The sequence below is a fragment of the Phyllobates terribilis genome, unplaced genomic scaffold (genome assembly GCF_046119375.1).
Source record: "Phyllobates terribilis strain yellow unplaced genomic scaffold, ASM4611937v1 Scaffold_9__5_contigs__length_417890890, whole genome shotgun sequence".
In the NCBI taxonomy this organism is placed as follows: Eukaryota; Metazoa; Chordata; class Amphibia; order Anura; family Dendrobatidae; genus Phyllobates; species Phyllobates terribilis.
Genome location: NW_027362769.1, coordinates 300247337 through 300274367, shown reverse-complemented (window position 1 = coordinate 300274367; position 27031 = coordinate 300247337). Strand labels below are relative to the sequence as shown.

At 44.0% G+C, this 27031-nt stretch overlaps 1 protein-coding gene across 1 annotated transcript in view; it reads right to left on the bottom strand.

The window, feature by feature from the left end:
- Window positions 1-10836, bottom strand: part of DHRS7B (dehydrogenase/reductase 7B) — a 70237-nt gene extending 59401 nt beyond the window's left edge. Inside the window, exon 1 of the mRNA XM_073647908.1 lies at window positions 10678-10836. Coding sequence (XP_073504009.1) covers window positions 10678-10697 — 20 coding nt within the window. The 5' untranslated portion in view covers window positions 10698-10836. The remainder of the gene's footprint in view (window positions 1-10677) is intronic.
- Between the last annotated feature and the right edge of the window lie 16195 nt (window positions 10837-27031).

Genomic DNA, 27031 nt, shown 5'->3' with positions numbered 1-27031 from the left:
GCGTGTACAGACAGGACAGACAAGATACAGGAGCGGGTCTAGGTAATCGGCCACTAGAAGGCGGAACGAACAGGCTAGGAGCGTGTTCAGACAGGACAGACAAGATACACAGAAAGGACTCAGTTCAGACACGGGAACTAATACCGCAAAGCAGGAGACATACAGGACTTAGTTCAGACACGGGAACTAATACCGCAAAGCAGGAGACATACAGGACTTAGTTCAGACACGGGAACTAATACCGCAAAGCAGGAGAAATACAGGACTCAGTTCAGACAGGCCTGGAAATACAGCCTCCAGGAAAGGCAGACAAGGAAACAAAGACGGGACCTGGCACCTTCAGAGTGCAAACACACACTGAAGGAAACAATATGCTCAGGCAGGGATAGAAGGGAGCTGCTGAGCTATATACCAAGTGTCAGACAGCAATAGGCTGAGGACGCACAAGGGGTGTGACCCACAGCAGGTACAAAAAGCAGGAAGTGATCGGGCGCCGCCCTTAAGCAGCAGAGACAGACACAAACAGACAGTATGGAGGGAAGCCAGAGAGACATTCTGGACAGGAGATCAAGTGCGCGCTCCTGCACAGTGGGAAATGGACCACTATGCAAGGACGCCGCCAGGTATGTTACAATCTACCAGTTCGCTGAATGCGGAGCTGTTTATGACCCCACCTACACCACTGATTGGCAGTTTAGTGTACACTGTGCATAGGCAGAAAGCTACCATTCAGTGGTGGGTGTTAGCTCATGACACAAAGCTCATGAATCTTGAGGACATATGGGCATGTAGGTCATAGGAAGCTGATTAAAATGACACCTTGATATCTGTGATCTGATATTTTATTCCAGAGAAATCCATGTTTTACTTATATGTAAATGAGCTGTTAAGGACTATGGGCCAGACACTGATCTGCATGACAATCTGCCTACAGAGATTATTTTAAATAAAAGGGGGCGTTACCTAACTCATTTACATATAAGAAAAATGTGGATTTTCCTGGAATAAGACATCAGATCATAGATATCAAGGTGTCATTTTATTCAGCTTCCTATGACCTATGTGCCCAAATAGACGGCTTAGGAGGGCTCAGCTCAATGACAAATGCCCTTTAACAATTCAAAGTCTTACAGAAGTTGCTTTGGTCTTTCTCTATTCTAAACATACAAAAGGAAGGAAAATACCTAAATAAATGATTTGTCTGCTTGCTAGTGATACACAATGTAATAAGTGCACTGGTGAAGTCTATTTTTACTCCTATTCCACTACCTCATCCAGCTTCATTTCTTGTTAATCCAAGCACAGGTCAAAGTCAAGTTTTGGAAACAGAGGAGGACATTTCACATTCACAAGTCAGCTCAGCTCTGACAATCACAAAGCACCGACTTGATCTACATAGAATTATTTTTAGGTAGAAATAAAAAATATTTCTATAGTGTCAACAAATTCTGCAGCTCTTTACAAATCAGAAAAAAAAAAAGTACAATATCTGATATTAGAGTCACACACAGCTCAACCAGGAGGAGTGAGGGCCCTGCTCGCAAGAGCTTACAATCCACAGAGAAATAGGTGTGACACGAAAGATAGAAAGTGCTTGTAGTGAATGCTCCTGCCACCAGTATAGTAAAGAACAGCACTCATTTAATGCTAAGTGAACCGATCTCCGGCCAGGATCTGCATATGTTCAGATATAAAGTGCTATTGATAAAGGTACCGGATTGGAAGTAATTCTGCGCCCTCCAGAATTACGACACGAATTACAGCAGATGAAATTGCAGGTTTATTGTTGACGCGTTTCAGAGTCCACCAACTCCTTCCTCATGACTCCCATACAAAAATAGCGAGGTAGTACAAACATACATGATATATATGCCGAAAAAATAAAAAAAGGGCGCCAAGTACAGAGGGAGGAGTATATACAGTCATAGATCAAAACACCGCTGATGAAGTTATAGGATTACATTATGATCACATATTTTTAGTGAAACATACATATATCTGACAATAAGCTATAAATAAAATTGCAATAAAGAAGTGGATAATTCAAAAAAGGTGTCTGTTTAATCTGATGTGCTCAGAAGGATCCGAACTTGGTGAAGTGATGAGAAAAAATGTGCTGGGAAAGAAGCGTATCACAGCAAGGCTCCCAGCCAAAGATCGGTGATGAGTGTACTGATGTGCAAGGATTCATTCATCACCACTCTGAGTCTGGGTCAGGCAATGAAAATAATGTAAGAAATAATCCAGAAAATCATTCACTGAAATTAATGAATTTATATGCAACTTAATAAAATATAGATTTTAATTTAATTACTTTATTCAAACTAACACATAAATGAAGCTTTTTTAACGTGGTTTAAATAATTAGTACTACTCCTAATACACCAGTTATTACATCATCATTATTTACAACTTATTGTCAAATATATGTATGTCCCTCTATTATTTCCACTAAAATATATGTAATCATGATGTAATCATATGACTTCATTAGCGATGTTTTGACATCTGACTGTATATACTCTTCACACTGCACTTGGTGCCCTTTTTTGAATTTTTTCAGCATATATACCATGTATTTTTGTATGATTGTCCTGCTGAAGGAGTTGGTGGACTCTGAAACGCATCGATGATAAACCTACAATTTATCTATTGCGCTCTTGCATTTCTTTAAAGTGCTATTGAGACAGATGATAGAAATAACCAGATTCTGAGGGAAATGTAGAAAGGGAAAACTGAGAACCGATAGATAACATAAAAATATGTATTTATAGGGCACACTTAAAACTGTAGATAGTGGGAATTAACCATATTGCCTGGGGTAATGCATTCCACCAAACTGGAGCAGCACGAGATAAGTCTTGGAGGCGGAAGTGGGAAGTTCAGATTGCAGAGGATGTTAGTCTTAGATCATTAGTAGAGCAGAGAGCACATAGAGAGCTTTGTGGGCAAATGTGATAAGTTTTCTGTTATATTCTGCAGCAGATGGGCAATCAGTGCAAGGACTGGCACAGGGTGGAAGCATAGGTGCAGCAGCTAGTCTGGCTGGCTGCATCACGGTGATTTGGAATTGGAGACATAGGGAGACAAAAACAGTTTAGTAGCAAGCTGCAGTAATCAAGACAAGTAATGAGGAGCGACAGTAAGAGTTTTGAAGTTTGGAAATGGCTGCATTCTGTAGAAGTGCTTGAGTCAAATTATAAATGCAAGACAGCGGGCATGCTGCTTGGGAATTACAGTAATACAGTAGCTGGAAATAGAAGTACCAGATTTAGGTAGGGTAATAAATAGAGTAAGGAAACACAAAAAGTTGCTAAACGCAGTGGACAATCACTGGTATTCTGTAGTAGTGCGAGGGTGATGTTCGGTTAAAATGTGTATAATGGGGAGTCACCAGCGTAAAGAAGGCGAAAAGCCAAAACTTGCTGATAGTTTGTCTAATAGCAGCTGTGTAATGAGAAAAGAGAAGGGAACCTAGGTCTGAACCATGAGGAACCCCAACAGTAAGCGGACGAGGAATAAGGAGCGGGCAAACGATACACTGCTGGTATATATGCTGGCAAACGATACGCTGTTAGTATATGCGCTGGCAAACAATACACTGCTAGTATATACCCTTGCAAATGATACACTGATTCATCTTCCAGAAGAGAGTAATCACCATTAGATGTAGATGTCAGTAGACCACACAGAAGCTTTATATTGTTATTTAGTGTCCATACAATTAAACAGCAACTGTTCTTTCAGACAACTTATTTGTCTGTCTGTTATCAAGTTAAAACCATCACGGCAACAGAGACATCAAGACAGGTTACAGGTAGTGGAGGCAGGTCTTCATCTTTCTACTCCTGCTCTCCAGTCTGTCAAACTGCATACACGCATAATAGAGGCATGCTTTCAGTTCAGAGCAAAGCAAACCATTAGATAATATCAAGAGAAATGCATGCTAGAAATGGGAAGGTATAGATAGTTCCAGCTCCTATAGTGGTGGCAGAATGTAGTTGACGTGATACAGTTGAGAGTTAGTGGACAGTAGAGACTGTTACTACATGTAGTTAAATGACATCTGCACCAGAAATTTGTACGGTAAATAAAACCATGCTTTTCTATACGTTTTGTGTGAAAAGGTATGCTTTCATTTAAGGTTTCGGTCCTTCACCCTGTTCCTAAGAAAGTGCATGTTTATTTAATAAATCTCAACAATGGGATTAAGGGATTGGACATATTGAACTCAAAAATATCCAATCTTTTATCCCTCAACAACTGCTGTTTGGGGCGAGATTCAGGGACATCCACTACATTAGATAGTCCAACGTTCCAACTTGACACGTTAAGGCAACATTTATCTATGGGCACCTATAAGGCTACAAAGGTCTTCGGACATACACAAATTGGAATTTGATTGGGGGCACCATTAACCACCAGCTGGGTAGCAGGTCTCGTGCCACTCACCGCAGCTTCCTACAAACTCTGGCTCCAATAAAAATATGAAAAGAAATGACCCTTGTCAATGAATGATCCAGGCAAAGCACCTACTAAATATCTTTCTCATGTTTCCAGTTCTAAAATTTGACAAAAAAAAAAAAAAGACTTTGGAGATTTTGTTCTCCGTCCACAGGCTGCAATTTATGTGGCTGAGAAGTGGCCTGAACATTGTAGCCAACAGCTCTGCAGATCACTTCCCTAAGGTACAGTCAGCGGATAAGGACAAGGGAGGTCCACATATCTACCATAGCTTTCCACTATAAATCAAGGACACAGCAAAGGCCGACCATCACTTGTCCTCCAAATCCCCCGAGAAGAAGCAAAGTCTACTGCTCGTCAGGCAGTTTCCAGACACTTACACGATGCTGCCTGATGGACTTTCTAGAAAAGTGCACAGTCATAAGAAAATGGCTAATTAAAGTAAGACACACGGATAAGAAAAGACATGAAATAATGAAATATATAGACGTACGGGCTCTGTTCTCAGCAGCTCAGTCCAGCGCTCCCGGAGCTTGTGCTCACATAATGTCACAGACATAGAAGGTTCATGTGACATTACAAGAATAGCCAAGTCCTTGAAGTCCGGATTCTATGCCGGGCCTCTACTGCTCTGTAACGTCCGGGGTCTAACAATCATTGCCCACCGCAACAGAGGTAAAAATAACGTTTGCCAGCTCCATGTACAAAATGTGCTCATGGTATAATGAGGGCACAAATCAGCAGCAGCACAGGGCAGAAATGATTGTAAAGGTAATTTAAGGGAATCTGTCACCAAAAAAAAAAAAAATGCATTTTGAATGGGCTATACAATATTGTAGGGGACTTAACATTTATACAGGGATTTCAAACTCAAACACACAGAGGGACAAAATTAAAAACTTGAACAAAATTGAGGGTCAACCTTGATATTTATTAAAAAAAATACATGTCTACAATTTAGGAGGTTTTTCCTTATTAAATATAACGATGAACCTTTTCATATGGAAACAAAGGGGTTGTCCAACGACATTTAATTAATAGATCTTAGAATAAAATAAACACAATCACAAATTGGGCATACTGGAATAATATAATATGTTATGTAAGAGCAGTAAAAAGTACAGAGCCCAATGGCCTAATTTAAATATGTAATAAACTATAAAAAAGCTTGAATTAATAATGTAGATAATAAAGTATAATGCCAACAAAAGTGCCCTCAAAACACAGTATGATACCCCCCACAATGAATTCCTCCACACGCACGGTATGATAATCCTACTATACCACCCCAGCATGGTGACCCCAACACAGAATCATGCCCCAACTGTAATCCCCACACAGCCCTCCACACAGTATAAATGGCCCCACATAGTCCTCCACACAGTATAACGGGCCCCACACAGCCCTCCACACAGTATAACGGGCCCCACACAGTCCTCCACACAGTATAACGGGCCCCACACAGTCCTCCACACAGTATAACGGGCCCCACACAGTCCTCCACACAGTATAACGGGCCCCACACAGTCCTCCACACAGTATAACGGGCCCCACACAGTCCTCCACACAGTATAACGGGCCCCACACAGTCCTCCACACAGTATAACGGGCCCCACACAGTCCTCCACACAGTATAACGGGCCCCACACAGTCCTCCACACAGTATAACGGGCCCCACATAGTCCTCCACACAGTATAACGGGCCCCACATAGTCCTCCACACAGTATAACGGGCCCCACATAGTCCTCCACACAGTATAACGGGCCCCACATAGTCCTCCACACAGTATAACGGGCCCCACATAGTCCTTCACACAGTATAACGGGCCCCACATAGTCCTCCACACAGTATAACGGGCTCCACATAATCCTTCATACAGTATAATGGGCCCCACATTAAAAAAAAAATTAAATACTCACCTCTCTGCTGCTAGGTCTTGGCAGCTCTTCACTGCTCAGCGGGTGAAAAATAGTGACGAAATTGTGCCTGCTGCGCTGAGACGTCAGATGAGGCAGAGGGAGAATGATGGAGGAGGGAGCGGACGGCAACCTCTTCCATTATTGTTTTCAACTATATCAGCATCCAGGGCAAATATAATCACCCTGAGGGCCAGAGTTTGACATGTGTGATCTATAACAACCATATTAGCACAGCAACTGTTACCGGTACAACAAAACCAAAGAAATGAGCAGGTACACATGTTGGTATAGGTGCAATGTGTAGGGGCACATTCACACTGTGGCCATTTAACAGACAGATCTGAGGACAAAAATAAAATGAGCAAATACTCTGCAGTAAGTAAATAAATAGTAATAGTACATGTACAAGTGATTGGTTGACACTATTTTGATCAAAAACCATAAAAGCCATCCCACCACAACAACATGTGCCCAAGCAGGATGGCCCCTAAGGCTATGTGCCCACGTTGCGGAAAATTTGCGCATGTCCTTTCCTGGAAAAACGCATGCGGAATTTCGCAAGCATTTATCGCGCGTTTTCGACATGCGGAATTGCCTTGCGCTTTTTATTGCATTGAAAAGGCAATTCCGCTTGCGGAAACGCAAAATTAATTGACACGCTGCGGATTTTTGTGCACATCAAAAACGCTGCGGAATCCGCAGCATGGGCATAGAACTTGCGGATTCTCATTGGGGACCGTGGGATGCGGATTACCAAGCGTTTTACAAGCGTTTCCGCTGCGGAAATTCCGCATCAAATACGCTTGTAAAACGCTACGTGGGCACGCAGCCTAACTCTTGTAATTCACCTCGCTATGTGTTAGCAGACCTCAAAATAGACGGAGGCTGAGCAGGACACAGACCTGACTGTTTTGTACCTGACCGTGGAAAGCTATGTAGACAAATTGACCAGCCTAAGAAGGGGGCATCATGTCCCTCTATGTACTTGTACAGTGCCTCAAAAATAGCTTAATTCATATGCAAATGAGAAGGCTTGTGCACCCTTGGTCAAGAGCTTGGTGCACTGTTATGCTACCCAATTTGACAGCTACCCAGAGCAAGCACTGCCTGAAAGCGGTTAGGTTGTGTGGCTGCACATTGTCCCCCTGTCTCCTGGCGCTCCACTAATACACCCCGTAAGTGCAGAAAGCGTCGTCAGAAGAAAGGAGATTGGGAGGAGAACACATGTGGCTACTAGAAGGACTAGTATGATTGTTATAGGGGCCAAGTCTACTACAATGCTGTATAGCCCATTTAAATTGTTTTTATTATTAAGGCTGTGTGCCCACTATGCGTTATTTAAGCATTTCCGCAGTGGCAATTCCGCTGCAGAAATGCTTAAAAAACGCTTGGTAGAAGGTCTGCCATGTTCCCCAATGATAATCAGCATGTGCTGTGCACATGCTGCGGAAATTTCCGCTGCGGATTATCATTGCGGAAAAAAAGGCAGCACTACCAATTATTTTGCATAAATCGCGGCATTTTTCGCTGCCATTGACTTGCATTGAATCGCTTAATATCCGCATGACTACATGTACACATGTGGACATCAATGTGCGGATGGTACCCGGGTTTGGAGAAGAGGAGACTCTCCTCCAGACTCTGGTACCATAGTGCCTGTAAAAAAAAAAAAAATTAAAATAATAAATATACATTATACTTACCTTCTGATGGCCCCCGGTCTCCTTCTCCGGTACGATGCGTCCTGGCTCCCCGGCAGCTCGCAATGGTCTAAAATGACCTGCCATGACGTCATTTAGTCATGTGACGGGTCACGCGACTGCCGACGTCAGTGGTCGCGTGACCCGTCACATGACTAAATGATGTCATGGAAGGTCCTTTTACACAACCGCGAGACACTGGGAAGACCGGACGACGCGGAGAAGGAGACCGGGGGCCATCGGAAGGTGAGTATAATGTTGTTTTTTTTTACCATTCTTTTACTACAACTTGGTCACACTATGTAAATCCATGCCGGTTGCCAAGCACTTTCCAAATGATGCTAAAATCGCTTGGAAAGCGCTTGACAACCCACATGCAGAATTGCAAGTGAAGAACGCTTCACAATCCGCATGTACAATCTGCATGCGTTTTTTCTGACAGGGAGATGCAGAAACGCTCAGGAAAAATCCAGAGCTTTTCTGTATCGTGGGCACATAGCCTAAGGGGGTGACTGACTCTCCTTAATGATCAAGAGAAGCAAAATTGCTTTTAGTCACTTCACCTGCCCAATAAAAAGCTATCAAAAGAGGTTTGTACACAAAAAATGCTAGCAATAAAAGCTACAATTTGTCCCTCAAATAACAAACCCTCACACAGCCCCCTCAGCAGAAAAGCAAAAATGATAGGGGGTATCAGAATATAGAGCCACAAAAGGTTTTTTTAAGCAATAAAAGTAGCCAAAAAAAACATACAAGTTTGATTTTGCCATAATTTACTTATTTATTTTACTCACTTATATAGCACCATTAATTCCTCAGCACTATACATACATTATCATCCCTGTCCCCATTGGCGCTCACAATCTAGATTCCCTATCAGTAGGTCTTTGGAGTGTGGGAGGAAACCGGACAAAACACAGGAAGAACATACAAACTCCTTGCAGATGTTGTCCTTGGTGGGATTTGACCCCAGCGCTGCAAAAAGACAGTGCTAACCACGGAGCCACAGTAGTCTCCGCAACAGAAATTTCTACAATAGAATGGATAGGACGCGTTAAATCCGCTTGGTTCAGTTAACACGTGGATTTAACTGTGTGATTAGAATGCAGCAAATATATGCTTCATCCAAAGCGCTGGTACTTCCTGATAGTGTGAACGTAGCCTTACAGTATTAGCCACTGGGAAGGCTCAATAGATTCCAGGAAGACGCCCGGTGATCTTTTTGAGCATTTTTGCAGTTTGTTACTAGAGCTTAGCATACTTCTGTCATGATGGGAAGGCTCCCCCACCACCTTTCACCAGGACTAAGGGGCCATCACGTATAGATGTAGATCCATGGCAGATGTCACTTCCTATGAAAGGGTTGAGTTGAGATCGGCAAGGTGCGCTCTCCTTACGAATACAGGTTAGCAGTCTGTTGGTTTTTTTTGATTAGTGAAACAGCACAATAACTGTTTGTGCTAAACATGCAGTGGACCCATCTCAATACTAAGTTGCCATTAAAGGGACTCAGTTTGGAGAGTCATCTTGTGTAGTGATGAGCGAGCGTGCTCGTTTAAACCTTTAGTTGAGCACTCTCGGGCGCTCGCCGAGTATTTGCGGCGTGCTCGGCATCTAGATTTGATCCGCCATGGCTGCATGTGTCATGGCTGTTACACAGCTGTGACACATGTAGTGATCGCCTAACAAACAGGCAATCCTTGCATGTATTGCAGCTAACAGCCGCGACACATGCAGCCACGGCAGATCAGACCTAGATGTCGAGAACGCTGCAAATACTCGGCGAGCACCCAAGAGTGCTCGATTAAAGGGTTAAACGAGCTCGCTCGGTGTTTCATGGTGGGGCCAATTGTTTATATGTACCTCTCCACCTGCTTGTCTTCCCTCAATCTCCACCCTCCCCACCTTTTCTTTGATTGACAGCTCTGGTTGATAGCTGGAAACCAAGCAGGTGGGAAGGTGTATATAAATGATGGACCGAGTGCCTGTACTTGGTATGAAAGGTCATCCTGTGCGGGTACACTGTCCTAGCCAATCTGATATCGGGCATAGAGGCCTCGTATATGCCGGCTAGTACAGTTGCTGAGGAAAGAGTCTGCCGGCCAGTAAGTATTGTGCACGGGAGCCATTAATCAGTATAAGAACAGAGCAAAGTACTCACAGTGGGGTGGATGGCGGCCCCTCGCCAGGCCCTATGTCAGACTGGATGGGAGAGTCTGCTTAGTCGACCCTTTTGTGGGCAGCATTGTAACAGACAGTGACACTACCTATAAGGCCATGTTCACACTTGCATTTCGACAGTTTGTTCCGTTTTTAGGGCCAAACAAAATTAATGTAACAATGCTTCTAGCAGCAGGAGGACCCCACTGATTACTGTGGGATGCGCCTGCGTTAGTGGCCAGAACACGAGTGCGGATCATGGCGATACGTGCAGCGATCTCTCAGCCTGCGTGTGCTCAGCTAGTCCTTTATGTACTGACCCATTACTGTGTCTCCCACATCCTCACCCGTGTGCAGTAAAACATGACCCCCGGAGGAGAGGAGCGGCCACTGCGCCCCCGGACTCCCACAGTGCAGAGGGGACAGGACTCACCTGGACAATGACAGCACCATGCACCCAGGCTCCCGAGCTGCAGGCACGGCCGGTCCAACATCCAGCAATCAGCAGAGTGACAGCGACCGCGAGATCTGCGACCTGCCTGGTGACCTCATTCCTGGTCATGTGATCAGAATGGGCGGGGCAGATCTAATCACATGATCTCGCCTTGCTGCCGCGCTGAATTACCGCGCGCTGTGGTGGTCGATGGAGTGGACGCTGCTGCGTCAGAGGGGGGCGCTGTGGTAGAGAACCTGCAGTGGTAGAAGACGGTGCTGTAGTGGTGGAGAAGGTGCTGTGTGATGGAGAGCCCGCAGTGGTGGAGCAGGGTGTGCTGTGCAAGGCTGCAGCGTGTATTGTACACAATGCACATGACATATATACAGGTTCAGTCTGGGGCCCACAGGGGGAATTGCTCCCAGGCGCCCACCCTACAGCTGTAGGCACATACCTGTTAGCCATTATCCCTGTTATAGTGGGTGTCGACTGTATAACGCAGGCCGCTCCTGCCCATCTACTGCGCACACACTATAACTGGGCTGTATTATTACGGTAGTTTGCATAGGGTTATTTGTGAAAAGTCATCTCCGATCCACAGATAGGTGATAAGTTATTGATCATGGAATCTGACCATTGGAAACCGCACCGATCAGAAGCGTTGGCAACTTTTATCCCTGACAGGACACTTTTATCCCCATTTTAAAATGGAGCCTGAGGTGGGACATCTGACCGCAGCCTCATTCATTCTCTTTGAGGCTTCCAGAAAAAAAACAATAACAGCAACTGAGGGAATGAATGGATCAGTGGTCAAGTCGCACATGAGCTGCAGTCTAATGTGGATAAAGGTTCCACATTCTGCCAACTGGTGCGGGTCCCAGCAGTCAGACCCCCACTAATCAATAACTTATCCTTAGGCCATATGCACACATTGAGTATATTACATCAGTATTTGTAGCCAAAACCAGGAGTGGAACAATCAGAGAAAAAGTATAATAGAAACACGTCATCACTTCTGTATTTATTACCCACTCCTGGTTTTGTCTTACAAATACTGATGTAAAATATTGAATGTGTGAATATGGCCTTAGGATAGGTGATTACTTGTTTTGACAGGAGAACCTCTGTAAGTGTATATTTGCTACTGTGTAATAGACACATTGAAAACAAAAAGTTTCTGAACCAACATATACATAATTGACAAAAGACTCAATTTCAATTATACTTAGAGAACCAAAACTGAGTCAAAATAGCCAGAAGATACCACAAAAAAAAATCTAATTTTATTTAGCAAAAGCCATACATAACAAAGTTAAAAAGAGCCGTGTTATTTAACACCGGCGCAGAAAGATAATTCTTCCACCATGTCAGTTATAGAGGTAACGGAATGAGCTCAAAACGGAAAGAGGTAAGACACTGGGAGAACCATGGGCAAGAAAAAGGTATTATTGTTAGTACAAAATTCACCATGCACAGCTAATATAACGGAATTCTCCTAACAGACACAGGGCTGCGTTTTGTATCGTGCAGACAGTTCTGTCGGTTTAGATAGACCCTATAATAGGTAGTCTAATCCTAATATGTGCAATCCAAAAAATAGTGACCAAACCATCACATCATGCAGCCATGTATATGGTGGTGAAGTTCAAAGTAAACTGTCAGGCAGTGTGCCCACTGGCGTTTTTTAAGCGTTTCCGCAGCAGTAATTCCGCTGCAGAAACGCTTAAAAAAAACACTTGGTAGAAGGTCTGCCATGTTCCCCAATGATAATCCGCATGTGCTATGCACATGCGTAAGTTTCCGCTGCGGATTACCATTGTGGAAAAATCCGCAGCACTGCCAATTATTTTGCGGAAGCGCGGCGTTTTCGCCGCCATTGACTTGCATTGAATCGCTTAATATCCACATGACTACATGTGCACAATCGGATATTAAGCGATTCAATGTGCAGATGGTAGCCAGGTTTGGAGAAGAGGAGACTCTCCTCCAGACCCGGATACCATAGTACCTGTAAAAAAAAAAGAATTAAAATAAAAAATATACATTATATTTACCTTCTGATAGCCCCCGGTCTCCTGTACGATGCGTCCTGGCTCCCCGGCAGCTCGCGATGGTCTAAAAGGACCTGCCATGACGCCATTTAGTCACGTGACGGGTCACGCAACCGCTGACGTCGGTGGTCGCGTGACCCGTCACATGACTAAATGACGTCATGGCAGGTCCTTTTAAACAACCGCGAGATACCGGGAAGATCGGATGCATCGGATAAGGAGACCGGGGGCCATCAGAAGGTAAGTATAATGTTTTTATTTTTTACCATTTTTATTCTTTTTTTTTTTAACTAACTTGGTCACTCTATTTAAGATCCATGCCAGTTGCATGGGTTTATATAGTGTGACCAAGTTGTCATGCACTTTCCAAGTGATGCTAAAAGCGCTTGGCAACCTGCATGCGAAATCGCATGATCAAAACGCTTCACTTACGCTTGTCCCTGGCAGGAAAAAACGCATGTACAATCCGCATGTACAATCCGCACGCATTTTTTCTGCCAGGGAGATGCAGAAAAGCTCAGGAAAAATCCGGAGCATTTCTGCATTGTGGGCACTTAGGCTCAGACAAGCATTATGTGTCACCTATAGTTGTCAGATGCCATATCTGACAGTGTTCACTAAATGAATCTATAATATAACCGGGGATGCGTGTCTCTGAAGCCTTTATAGACTGCGCATACCATGCATACCAGGATGGGGATGAGGGGTGCCATGCATACCAGGATAGGATGGTGGGGGCAGCACAAATACCAGGAGGGGAGCAGCACATACCAGCATGGGAGACCATATACCAAGAAAAATGCTCGCCACCTGGGCGTAGAACAGGTTCAATAGCTAGTCAAATATAACACAATGAGGGTGCCTTACCCATGTGTCCCACTGTGAGTCCTCGTGCCACAACATGTTTCGGTGTACCAAACCTCTTCAAGGGGAGTGTGTAGCCTATAACGTCCAGTGTCCTAATTGCTATTTATATAGTATGCCTACCAGGTGTAAGTGATGGGTCAATAGTCCTGGCGTATGTGCCTTGGTCCCAGTGCCGCATCCCGCACTGCATCCTGGCTACACGGTGATGCGCACAGATCAGGGGGTGCACTTCCCATGACCCATAAGTGCGTGTCCCGTTAGACCGCCGGAGACAACGCGGTGGAACCCGAAGCACATCCAACACCATTGAGGTGTAGTCCACGGGCAGCGCCATTTTACTGTATACCTATAAATATATGATCGTGAGACCAGGTAAACACAGCCACAGCAGAATATCTATAAAATTATTAGATCCAATCTACAGGGTGAGCCATTTATATGGATACACCTAAATGAAATTGAAATAGTTGGTTATATCAACTTCCTGTTTGTGGCACATTAGTATATGGGAGGGGGGAAATTTCCCAAGATGGGTGGTGACCATGGTGGCCATTTTGAAGTTGGCCATTTTGGATCCAACTTTATTTTTTTCAATGGGAAGAGGGTCATGTGACACATCAAACTTATTGAGAATTTCATAAAACCAAGCACACCATTGTTTTTCTTAACGTAACTTTATTCTTTCATAAGTTTTTTACAAGTTTATGACCAGTTATAAATGGTCACCACCCATCTGGAAAAGTTTTCCCCCTCCCATATACTAATGTGCCAAAAACAGGAAGTTGATATCACCAAGCATTCCCATTTAATTTAGGTGTATCCATATAAATGGCCCACCCTGTATATATCCTTAAGGGAACAATAATGACAACAGATTACATCAGATACAATGCCTACATCACTGGAATACAGATATGGCTATGGGCTAAATATGCCCACACGGCCATTAAATATAATAGCAGACACATACGTATTTATATATCTGGACGGGGCTGATATTGCACATATTCCCATATAGTATATGTGACATGACCAGATAAATATATATTCACATCACAATGGCACACCACACATATGGACTGAAAAAATTAATTTCAAATATGGCAATGTCCCATCAGAGTACAATATATTAAATATAATTATTAAGAGACATGTACATATATATACATTACTACAGGGCTAATATTGCAGATATTCCTATACAGTATATACCATGACCAGGTAAGTATATATACGATAGTGATATGGGCCACAAAGATGAGATCCTCAGAAGGGATTCCTGATGTTTTGACCCAAGATGGACCCTGCTTTGTAGTTAGCGTCATTAGTTCATTAGACACTGATATCTAAAATCAAACAAGAGACGCAAACAGTTAAAATCATGACTCCAAAAAGACAGAGAGAAGGAAAATCTCTAGAGGAAAAGCTCAATTTTTCATTTCATCTGTTTGGTGTGCCCAAGGTTACAATCCAGCGGCATTCCATTTGAGCTAGGAGGCGTTTAAGATCTCCCCCCTTGATGCCGCAGCGGAGCCTGGCTATGCCAGGTACCTTTTAAAGGAAGTGGGATCACATCTATGAAAAGACCTGAAGTGCTTTGGAATTGTTTTAAGCATTGTAGAATCTGTGGTTTCTTTGGCTGCCAGGACGTCTCTCACATGCTCCCTTGTTCGAATTCGTAGCTCCCGTGAGGTGACGCCAACATAAATTAAATTGCACAAACATGTGGCATAGTAAACCACATGTGTCGAACTGCATGAAATATGGTTAGTTATTTGAAATTGCTTTACCATCAGATGATTCATAATTGAATGCCCTCACTATGTTTTTGCATGCCAGGCAGTCTCCACATGGAAAAAAGCCCCATCTGGAACCTTTAGAGTATGTGCGCACGATCAGGATTTGAAGCAGAAATTTCCTGAGTGTTTCTGCATCTCCTTGGCAGGAAAAACGCGGGGCGTTTTGATGCGTTTTTTGATGCAGTTTTTAAAGCGTATTTGTACATCAATGAATGCTTTTTGGAGCTAAATAAAGTTATTTGGTGGGACATTGCTTAAACCCTTGTATTGCAGTCAGAACTGGGGTGAGTATATTGGTTAATATAAATGATTAAAGAATGTGTCTATTGTATTTCAAATAAAGTGTTTACTCTGTGTGTTTATTTAACTCTTTACTTTAATTGGGTTTGGTGATTAAAGGGTCTGATTGACACCTTGGCATCACCAAACAAAAGAGCTGGGTGTCAGCTAGTCTCATTCACCCCATCTTCATTAGCATTTCTATTCCTGTAATTTATGCGGCTGCTGTGAGCTGCTATTTTTAGCCTGGGAAGGTGCCATTTGCAAACATAGTCCCTGGCCATTAAATAAAACCTCACAGCTGGTTCGTTAGCCGCTACGTCCCCTCTATCAGCACTCGGCAGCTCTTTGGACGTAGCGCATTTTTGTTGCATCCAAAAGGCGGTGTTCTAATACCACACTTTTGTTGTTGGTACATGTGAATTTACCGCATATGACACTTCAATCGGTCAAAATCTGCAGCGGAGACTAGTGTGTCCACTGCAGAAATTAACATGCTGCGGGTGAGTTTGGGTATGTGGCCACGGTCAGGACCCGCTGCAGATTTGACACCGTGTTTATACGGCGTCAAACCCGCAGCGTCCAGATGTTACAGCATAGTGGATTGGATCTCTAGAAATCCCGTGTCTGCTCTGCGTAGATATGAGCCTGCGGATCACCCGTGGACACTGGCATGTGGCGCGTCTTTCAGGACCGCAGCATGTCAAATTCTCTTGTAAAGTCGCTAGTCTCCGCAACAGAAATTTGACCACTAGAATGTATAGAATTCGGTAAATACGCATGGTTCAGTGAACACGTAGATTTTAGAAAGGAAGGAGTTTAACCAGCTCACCTGAGCAAGACCGTCTTGAAGCACGGATGCGAGCAACTGCTCGCAGTGATTCCACAAGGCACGAAAAAAGAAGGTTTCCAGCTTCATAAATAGTCCAAAATTCTTTTATTGTAGAAAAAAAAAAAATTAAAATCAGATTCCAGTCATATTTTATAGCCAGGGCAACACGTTTCGAACGCGGGACTTGCGTTCTTTGTCAAGATTGGCTTGTAAATAGTATGCACATGGTATATATACAATTGTTCACCAATCAGCATAATGGACGAAAGTCACATGATACATAGATTCGCATACATATGTTTAAAATTAATTGTAATTAATAAGACATACACAAACTTACATAGAAAAATCACATGACAAAGGAAATCACACATATTAGAATGATTTACTCGCTATAATGAAATAATAGTTCTCGCCACAAATTTAAACCATTTGGGTGGCAGGTATTCAGATGGTACATCCAAAATGCTTCTCGATCAAGTAAGCGTCTCCTGTTGTCTCCACCTCGTTTGCCCTGTGTATAAAATATGACTGTGGAATCATTTTTAAAAGTTTTTTTCTACAATAAAAGAATTTGACTATTTATGAAGCTGGAAATCTTTTTTTTCATGCCTTGTGGAACACGTGGATTTACCTGCGTTCAATAGAATGCAGCGTTTTGGACGCAGCAAAAAATATGCAGCCAAAGCGCTGCTATGTCCAAATCGTGGGCACAGAGCCTAAAATTAAAAAAAAAATGGCGTGGGCTCCCGCGTCACTTTTATAACGAGTAGAGGGAAAGCCGACCGCCGGGGGCTGATATTAGTAGCCGGGGAAGGGGCCATTAGCCAACAATGTTCCCTGGCTATTAATATCAGCCCACAGCTGTTTGTTTAGCCTTTACTTGCTAGATTACAGGGGGACTCCAGAAAAAAAATTGACGTAGGGTCCCCCTATAAAATCTAACCAGCAAAGGCCAAACTAGACAGCTGCGGGCTGATATTAATAGCCAGGGAAGGGGCCATGGATACTAGCCCCCTCCGCGGCTATTAATATCACCCCTCAGCAGTCCCAGAAATGGCACATCCATAAGAAGCGCCAAATCTGGCGCTTAGCCTCCGCTCTTCCCACTGCCCTGTAGCGGTGGCGAATGGGATTGAGGTTGACATCAGCCTTGTATTGGCGGCTGACGTGAAGCCCAGGTTAGTAATGGAGGGAGTCTATAAGATGCCCCCATTACTAACCGCATAGTAAAATGGTCGCCACTTTTTCAATAAAAGACACGGCCAGAATACAGTATTTTAATGAAATAAACACACGGTTCTACAATTTTTTTTTTTATTACACTCATTCTGTGAAACCCTCGATCTCCTGAAAAAAACATAAAATAACAAACAACCATAACCCTCACCTGTCCGCCGTCAACGACGTAGTCCACGTACCGCCAACAATTTGTCCCACAACGATCCGGGTCACTTATACAGCAGTGACATCAGCCATCACTGTTGTCACTACTATAGAAGACAGCACTGTATACTGACACGGTTGTAAAATAACCCCTATCAGTATACATGCTGCAGGAGGTCACTAAGGTTGATTAGCTCTGAAGATCATCTGATCAGCCCCGGTGAGCTTACCACCCTGGGAACATCCTTGCGAATGTTCCCTGGGTTAGGTGACCATCAGCTGATTGTTGACGTGACCGACCAACTGATCGCTGACCTGGCAACTCGGTACACTGCGGGAGCTTGCGCGCTCCCGCAGTGTGCCGCCAGGGACCAGGAGGACACCAGGGGCCGCCGGACAGGTAAGTATAAGGTTTTTGATTTTTACATTTTCTTTTTTTTTTTTTTTTTTACTGCGGGCTGGGCAGAGCAGACTACTGCTCCTCCCATCCACGCCGTTCTCGCAGTTATCAGTTTTAGCCCTCCTCTCCCGACCCAGGTACTACCCGCACCGCGTTTCCACCGCGAATTTGCGGCCATTGGCTGTAACTGAAACACAGCAAATCCGCAGGAATAGATTCAATGCAAGTCAATGGGCGTGAATTCGCGGCGGGATCGCACATGAAATGCCCATGCTGCGGTTTTTACCGCAATGGTAATCCGGAGTGTAAATTTCCGAATCATGTGCACAGCACATCCGGATTACCATTGCTACAGCTGGCAGACCTATTACAAGCGTTGTCGCAGTGGGAAAATCGCCACGAAAACGCATCGTGTGAACTTAACCTTAGAATCAAACAATGGAGTGGTTTTTGCCACATAATGGCTTCTAACCAAAAAATCTTTAATGTTCTTGTTTCTCCTAGCAGTCAAATGAGGTCTATCCGATAGAATCACGGCTAACGTGGAGTCTGTTTTGAGGATACCCCAGTGTTTCTCCAAGATGCGGTGAATGGTATTCCACTGTGAGTTATATGTGGAGATGAATCTCACATTATGGTCCTCCTGTTTCTCTTTGACATTTTTGTTTAGCAAGCTAGAGCTAGGGGCATGTTTTGCCCTATAATATCCCTTATTGATGCATCTTTTATTGTACCCCCGAGACAGAAATCGTATCCCTGAGGTCCTCTGCCTGATTTTCAAATTTCTCCTCTTAGGAGAAAATCCTCCTCATTCGTAAGAAATGGCTCTTATTGAGGCATTGTGTGCTGAGGATGCATGTAATAACAAATTAACCGTAGATGCTTTCCTGAAAACATCTGTTTGTATAAAGCTATCATTTGCCACGATCAATTGGATATCAAGAAAATCAATTCTTTGCTTATGACACTTGTATGTGAGCCTGATGTTGGAGCTGTTGTGGTTAAGAGATGTCATTAATTCCCCTATTTCCAATTCTGTTCCTTGCCAGATTATGAACAGATCATCAATGTATCTACCAGCACTGCACATTGGAAGCGTCGTGAGCGCCACCACAGACAACCTCCCTCTCCCAATACCCAAGAAAGCGGTTCGCATACGACCATGGCATGGCAGTGCCTTGTTTCCGAAGAAAGAATGTCTTTAAATGTGTAATAATAGACACAGGATAGGGAAGAGTTAAATGTCCAATTAATTAATCAATATTGGAAATCAAGAATCTTCCCCTTATTGATATTAGAGAGAGCAAATGACCACCATACACAACACAATCCACTATATCAAGACCAATAATACCACATACAAGGGAGAAATACTGCCACACCATTACCAGACCACATAACCCCACCACATATAGACCGAATAATACCACATACAAGGAACAAATATCATCACACCATGACGAGACCACATCTTACCACCACATAGTGACCGAATAATACTGCAATAATGATCATGAATAAAAACCACAATACTAATGACACAAATATTACCACTGGTGACATTAAACACAGGAGCTCTGTATATAGTGTACAGTTTATACAGTGATCACCAGTGGCATTACACTATGTACAGAGCTCCTGTGTATGCGGTAAGTGCTGATCCCTGTATTACCTGTTCGCGATACATCTCCTGTGAATAATGGCACTGGTGATCACTGTATTACCTGTACTCTGACACTATATACAGGGCTCCTGTGTATTATGTCACCGGTGATCACTGTATTACCTGTACACTGACACTATATACTATATACAGAACTCCTGTGTATATGGTCAGTGCTGATCCCTGTATTACCTGTTCGCGATACATCTCCTGGGTATAATGGCTCTGGTGATCACTGTATTACCTGTACTCTGACACTATGCACAGATCTCCCATGTATATATTAAATAGGTAATACAGTAATTACCAGTGACCTTATACACAGAAGCTCTGTATATAATGTTAGTGTACAGGTAATACAGGAATCACCAGTGACATTATACACAGAAGCCCTGTATATAATATATAGTGTCCAGGTAATAGAGTGACTCACCAGTGACTTTATACACAGGAGCTCTGTATACAGTGGGTACGGAAAATATTCAGACGCCTCTAAATGTTTCACTCTGTGTTTCATTGCAGCCATTTGGTAAATTCTAAAAAGTTCATTTTTTTTCTCATTAAAGTACACTCTGCACCCCATCTTGACTGAAAAAAAAACAGAAATATAGAAATGTTTGCAAATTAAAAAAGAAAAACTGAAATATCATATTGTCATAAGTATTTAGACCCTTTTCTCAGACACTCATATTTAAGTCACATGCTGTCCATTTCCTTGTGGTCCTTGAGATGGTCCTACTCCTTCATTGGAGTCCAACTGTGTTTAATTAAACTGATAGGACTTGATTTGGAAAGGTAAACACCTGTCTATATAAGACCTCACAGTGCATGGCAGACCAAATGAGAATCGTGAGCTCAAAGGAACTGCCCAAGGAGCTCAGAGACAGAATTGTGGGAAGGCACAGATCTGGCCAAGGTTACAAAAGAATTTCTGCAGTACTCAGGTTCCAAAGAGCACAGTGGCCTCCATAATCCCTAAATGGCATAAGTTTGGGACCACCAGAAGTCTTCCTAGACCTGTCCGTCCAGCCAAACTGAGCAATTGTGGGAGAAGAGCCATGGTGAGAGAGGTAAAGAAGAACTCCAAGATCACTGTGGCTGAGCTCCAGAGATGCAGTAGGGAGATGGGAGAAAGTTCCACAAAGTCAACTATCACTGCAGCCCTCCACCAGTTGGGCCTTTATGGCAGAGTGGCCTGACGGAAGCCTCTCCTCAGTGCAAGACATAGGAAAGCCCGCATAGAGTTTGTTCAAAAACACATGAAGGACTCCCAGACTATGATAAATAAGATTCTCTGGTCTGATGAGACGAAGATAGAACTTTTTGGTGATAATTCTAAGTGGTATGTGTGGAGAAAACCAGGCACTGCTCATCACCTGCCCAATACAATCCCAACAGTGAAACATGGTGGTGGCAGCATTATGCTATGGGGGTGTTTTTCAGCTGCAGGGACAGGCTGACTGGTTGCAATTGAAGGAAACATGAATTTGGCCAAGTATAGAGATATCCTGGATGAAAACCTCTTCCAGAGTGCTCTGGACCTCAGACTTGGCCGAAGGTTCACCTTCCAACAAGACAATGACCCTAAGCACACAGCTAAAATAACAAAGGAGTGGCTTCAGAAGAACTCTGTGACCATTCTTGACTGGCCCAGCCAAAGCCCTGACCTAAACCCAATTGAGCATCTCTGGAGAGACCTGAAAATGGCTGTCCACCAACGTTCACCATCCAACCTGACGGAACAGGAGAGGATCTGCAAGGAAAAATGGCAGAGGATCCCCAAATCCAGGTGTGAAAAACTTGTTGCATCATTCCCAAAAAGACTCATGGCTGTACTAGCTCAAAAGGGTGCTTCTACTCAATACTGAGAAAAGGGTCTGAATACTTATGACCATGTGATATTTCAGGTTTTCTTTTTTTAATACATTTGCAAAAATTTCTACATTTCTGTTTTGTTTTTTCAGTCAAGATGGGGTGCAGAGTGTACATTAATGAGAAAAAAATGAACTTTTTAGAATTTACCAAATGGCTGCAATGAAACAGAGTGACAGCTTCCCGGGCACTCTGCTTAGGGCGCGCGCGCGCTCCCTCCCTCTTAAGAGGGCCGCGTGCACCGTCCTAAGGAGTCCCCGGCCAATGGCCGGAGGACTTCTCATATAAAAGGCACCTCCTCCTTGCAGGTGCCCGTGCAAGGTTGTTGCTCTGTGTACTAACTCTGCTTCAGCCCTCAGGTTCCGCTGCCAGTCTGACTACCAGTCCAGTCCACTAGCCTGACGTCCAGTCCACTAGCCTGACGTCCAGTCCGCCAGCCTGACTACCAGTCCAGTCCGCCAGCCTGACTACCAGTCCAGCCCGACAGTCTGCTTACAGCCCTGTCTGCCAGTCTGTCTATGGGCTTGGCCAGTTCGCTTATCGGGAGCCTTTACCTGCTATCTGTCTCCGCCAGCCAAGTACACTCTCCAGCCCGACGGTCTGCCTGCTGTCCAACCTGGCAGTCTGTCTATGGGCCAGGCTAGCCTGCCAACTCGGAGAACGTACCAGTTACCTGCCGTGCCTACCAGCCAGCCTACCTAGAGACTCCTGCTTGTTACCTGCCGTGCCTACCAGCCTGCTTACCTGGAGGCTCCTGCCAGTTACCCGTGGTGTCTGCCAGTCCATCTACCCAGATCACCCGTCAGCCTGCCTGCCGTGCTCATCTGCTGTACCGGTCAGTCCCTGCCTTCTGACCCGTGGGAGTCACCTGATCTCATACAAGGACTGGCCCAGAGTAGCACCTGGTCCCTCTGCTCGGTCCTTCCCTGGTTCATGGAGTCGATTGAGCTCCGTGCGACCTTGGTCAGTCCGAGTTGATACCTAGTTACACCCCTCTGGTCCCTCCTTGCACCGCAGCACAGAGGTTCCACCACCCTGATCCGTAACACTTTTTATGGATATCTTTGAGAAATGGCTTTCTTCTTGCAACTCTTCCATAAAGGCCAGATTTGTGCAGTGTACGACTGATTGTTGTCCTATGGACAGACTCTCCCACCTCAGCTGTAGATCTCTGCAGTTCATCCAGAGTGATCATGGGCCTTTTGGCTGCATCTCTGATCAGTCTTCTCCTTGTTCGAGATGAAAGTTTAGAGGGACGGCCGGGTCTTGGTAGATTTGCAGTGGTCTGATACTCCTTCCATTTCAATATGATCGCTTGCACAGTGCTCCTTGAGGTGTTTAAAACTTGGGAAATCTTTTTATATCCAAACCCGGCTTTAAACTTCACCACAACAGTATCTCTGACCTGCCTGGTGTGTTCCTTGGTCTTCATGATGCTCTCTGCACTTGAAACAGAACCCTGAGACTATCACAGAGCAGGTGCATTTATACAGAGACATGATTATACACAGGTGGATTCTATTTATCATTACCAGTCATTTAGGACAACATTCGATCATTCAGAGATCCTCACTGAACTTCTGGAGTGAGTTTGCTGCACTGAAAGTAAAGGGGCCTAATAATATTGCACGCCCCACTTCAGTTTTTAATTTTTTTAAAAAGTTTAAAATATCCAATAAATTTTGTTCCACTTCACGATTGTGTCCCACTTGTTGTTGATTCTTCCCAAAAAAATTAGAATTTTATATCTTTATGTTTGAAGCCAGAAATGTGGCAAAAGGTAGAAAAGTTCAAGTCCAAATACTTTCACAAGGCACTGTATGTCTACTTACTATCCTGCCATTTCACGTAGGGAAAAGTCATAAGTTACTTACCGGTAACGGGATTTTTTGGAGACCATGACAGCACTATGAGAGAGGGGATCTGCCCACCAAGGACAGGAAACCTACAGGCTTAAAAGGGACGGCCCTCTCCCTCGCCTCAGTTTGGATTACAGAGCATTGATAGGACCACCAGGTTAGTAGACATAGCAAACAACCATAAAAATAATATTTTTATACAGCACCAACTAAGTGTGAAATCTTTAATTAATAAAAATCCCGTTACCGGTAAGTAACTTATGACTTTATCGGTCGACCATGACAGAACCACGAGAGAATTGCAGAGATGAAGAAGTCTAGGCACCCTTCTACAAAATGTGAGGTCAGATGAAACACCCAAATCCAGTCTATAGTGCCTATAAAAGGTAGATAGGGAAGACCAGGTAGCAGCCTTACATATGTCTTCCATCGAGACACCCGTCTTCTCCGCCCACGAGGTCGCCACTGCCCAGGTAGAGTGAGTCTTCAACACCTGTGGTGCTTCCTCACCGTTGGAAGCATAAGCTAGAGTAATAGCCTCCCTGATCCACCTAGCTATGGTGGACTTAGCAGCCTTAAGCCCCTTTCTAACCCCTTGGTAGGAGATAAACAAAGAACTATCTTTCCTGAAAGCCTGGGTGACCGAAAGGTACCTAATCACACATCTTCTTACATCTAAAGTATGGAATTCTGCCTCTTTTTGGTTACTCGGATTAGGACAGAACGAGGGTAGGATTATTTCTTGGAGCCTATGGAAACGGGAAGCTACTTTAGGGAGATACGCTGGGTCAGTTCTAAGAATTATTCTATCATCCAGGATCTGAGTGAAAGGTGAAGCTGAAGACAGAGCCTGGATGTCGATGATCCTCCTATCTGATGTTAGAGCTATTAGAAGCTCTGTTTTAAGGGAGATGGACTTAATGGTTGCTGAATCTATTGGTTCAAAGGGTGAACTAGTTAGTGCTTTTAGAACTAAATTTAGATCCCAGGGTACTAAATTGCTTTTGATAACAGGCCTGGATCTAAACATGGCTTTGATAAAGCGAGAAACCCAATAATTGCCCGCCAAGTCAGAGTTATATAGGGCACCCAAGGCAGAGACTTGGACTTTTAGGGTATTTGTTGCCAACCCCAACTCGAGGCCCTTCTGTAAAAACTCTAAAATTTTACCAATTGGCGCCCCCTCACCAACTGTAGAACCAGAAAAAGATAAAAATTTCTTCCAAGTTCTAGCGTAAATTCTAGTAGTGCTAGGTTTTCTACTACGCATTAGTGTAGCCACTAGGTCCTGAGAGAATCCTTTGCGTTCTAACAGAGACCTCTCAAGTTCCACACCGTCAAATGGAGGCCAGGAGCTTGAGGATGGACTATTGGACCCTGGAAGAGGAGATCCGGAATCTCGGGCAGGACCCAAGGATCGGAGATGGACATATTCCTCAGGCATAAGAACCAAGGCCTCCTGGGCCAAAAGGGTGCGAGCAGAAGAACCCTAGCCTTGTCCTCTCTGATCTTTCTTAGGACCATGGGAAGAAGATTCAATGGGGGAAAGGCATAGGCCAGGCTGAAATCCCAAGTTACTTGGAGGGCGTCCACTGCCAGGGGGTTTTCTCTGGGATTTAGGGAACAAAAGAGCTCTGTCTTTCGATTTAGTCTCGTGGCAAAGAGATCTACCACCGGAAGCCCCCATCTTTGGACTATTTGGGAAAAAATGTCTTGTTTTAGTTTCAATTCGCCCTGCCTCAGAGAATAGCGGCTTAAGTAGTCTGCTTTTATGTTTTCTTTTACTTTGATGTGGAGGGCCGTTAAGGAAAGGAGATGGCATTCCAAAATCTGAAAAAGATGATCCGTCACCCTCATCAGTGATCTTGAACGTGTACCCCCTTGATGGTTCACGTAAGCTACTGCAATCCTATTATCTGAAAGGATCTTAATGTTTTTATCATGAAGGAAAGGCAAGAAATGATTAATCGCTTTGTCCACTGCCAGCAGTTTTTTAGTGTTAGTGTTGGAGGAAAGACCCTTTTCAGTATCTGACCAAGACCCCTGGGCTATCATATCCCCCAGATGGGCCCCCCACCCACGGGAGTTTGCATCGGTGGTAATTATCTTAGTGACTCTAAACACCCAGGGAACCCCTCGAGATAGGTTTGCCTCGTTCACCCACCACTGTAAGGACTCAACTGATCGGGGTGACAAGAATATTCTTCCTTCTAAGTGCCCATTTAACAAAACTTCATTATTTAGAACGTCCCACTGTAGAACCTTGGAGTGGTATTGTGCCCACAGAACCCCGGGAAGGCAAGATGACAGGGTACCCAACAAGGACATTGCAGCTCTAAGGGACATGACCGGGTTTGATAACGCTTTTCCTACCAGAATTTTAACCTTTTGTTTTTTGGCTTCTGGGAGGTAACATACTTGAAGGTCTGAATCCTGCATAATACCCAAAAACTAATGTATTTTTGAAGGCACTACCCTAGATTTTTCTAGATTCGGGATCCAGCCCAGACTTTCTAAGATGGCGGTTACTAATTTTAGGTGTTTATCACATTGGGAGGCCGAGTCTCCAACTATCAAGAAATCATCCAGGTAAGGGATAATTAAAATATCATGTTCCCTAACATGAGCCATGACCTCTGCTATAACCTTAGTAAATACCCGGGGGGCTATGGCCAGACCGAACGGCAGGGCTCTAAGCTGGAAATGTTTAATTTCTCCATCTATGATCAAAGCTACCCTAAGGTATTTCTGGAAATCCTTATGTATATGTACATGGTAATAGGCATCTTTTAAATCTAATACTACCATGTAACAGCCTGAAAAAAGCAACTTTATTATTGATTTTACGGATTCCATCTTAAAGGTGGGGACTATCAAAAACTTATTAAGGGCTTTCAAGTTAACGATACACCTAAATGAACCGTCAGGCTTAGAAACCAGAAAGAGAGGCGAGTAGAATCCTAGCCCCATTTCTGCTGTCGGGACTTCTACTAGGACCGCTTTACGAACCAAGTCCAGGACTTCCACTTGTAGGGCCGTCTGCTCTAATACTGAGGAACGGACTGGGGTCAAGATGAATCTCCCATGAGGAATCTGCCTAAACTCGAACCTCAGACCCGAACCTACCAGATCAAGGATCCAGTTACTGGCAGAAATTTTTGTCCAGGCAGGTAAGAAGCCCAACAGCCTCCCCCCTACCTGGGCTGCGAGTCATTGACTTGGTTTCTCGATTAGAAGAAGAGCCGAATAGGAGCCCTCTACCTTTCGGCCTGCGGTCTTCCCATTTCTCCTGACCCTTCTGCGGTCTTTTTCATAGAAATCTTCTATAGAAAGGACGTTTATAAGC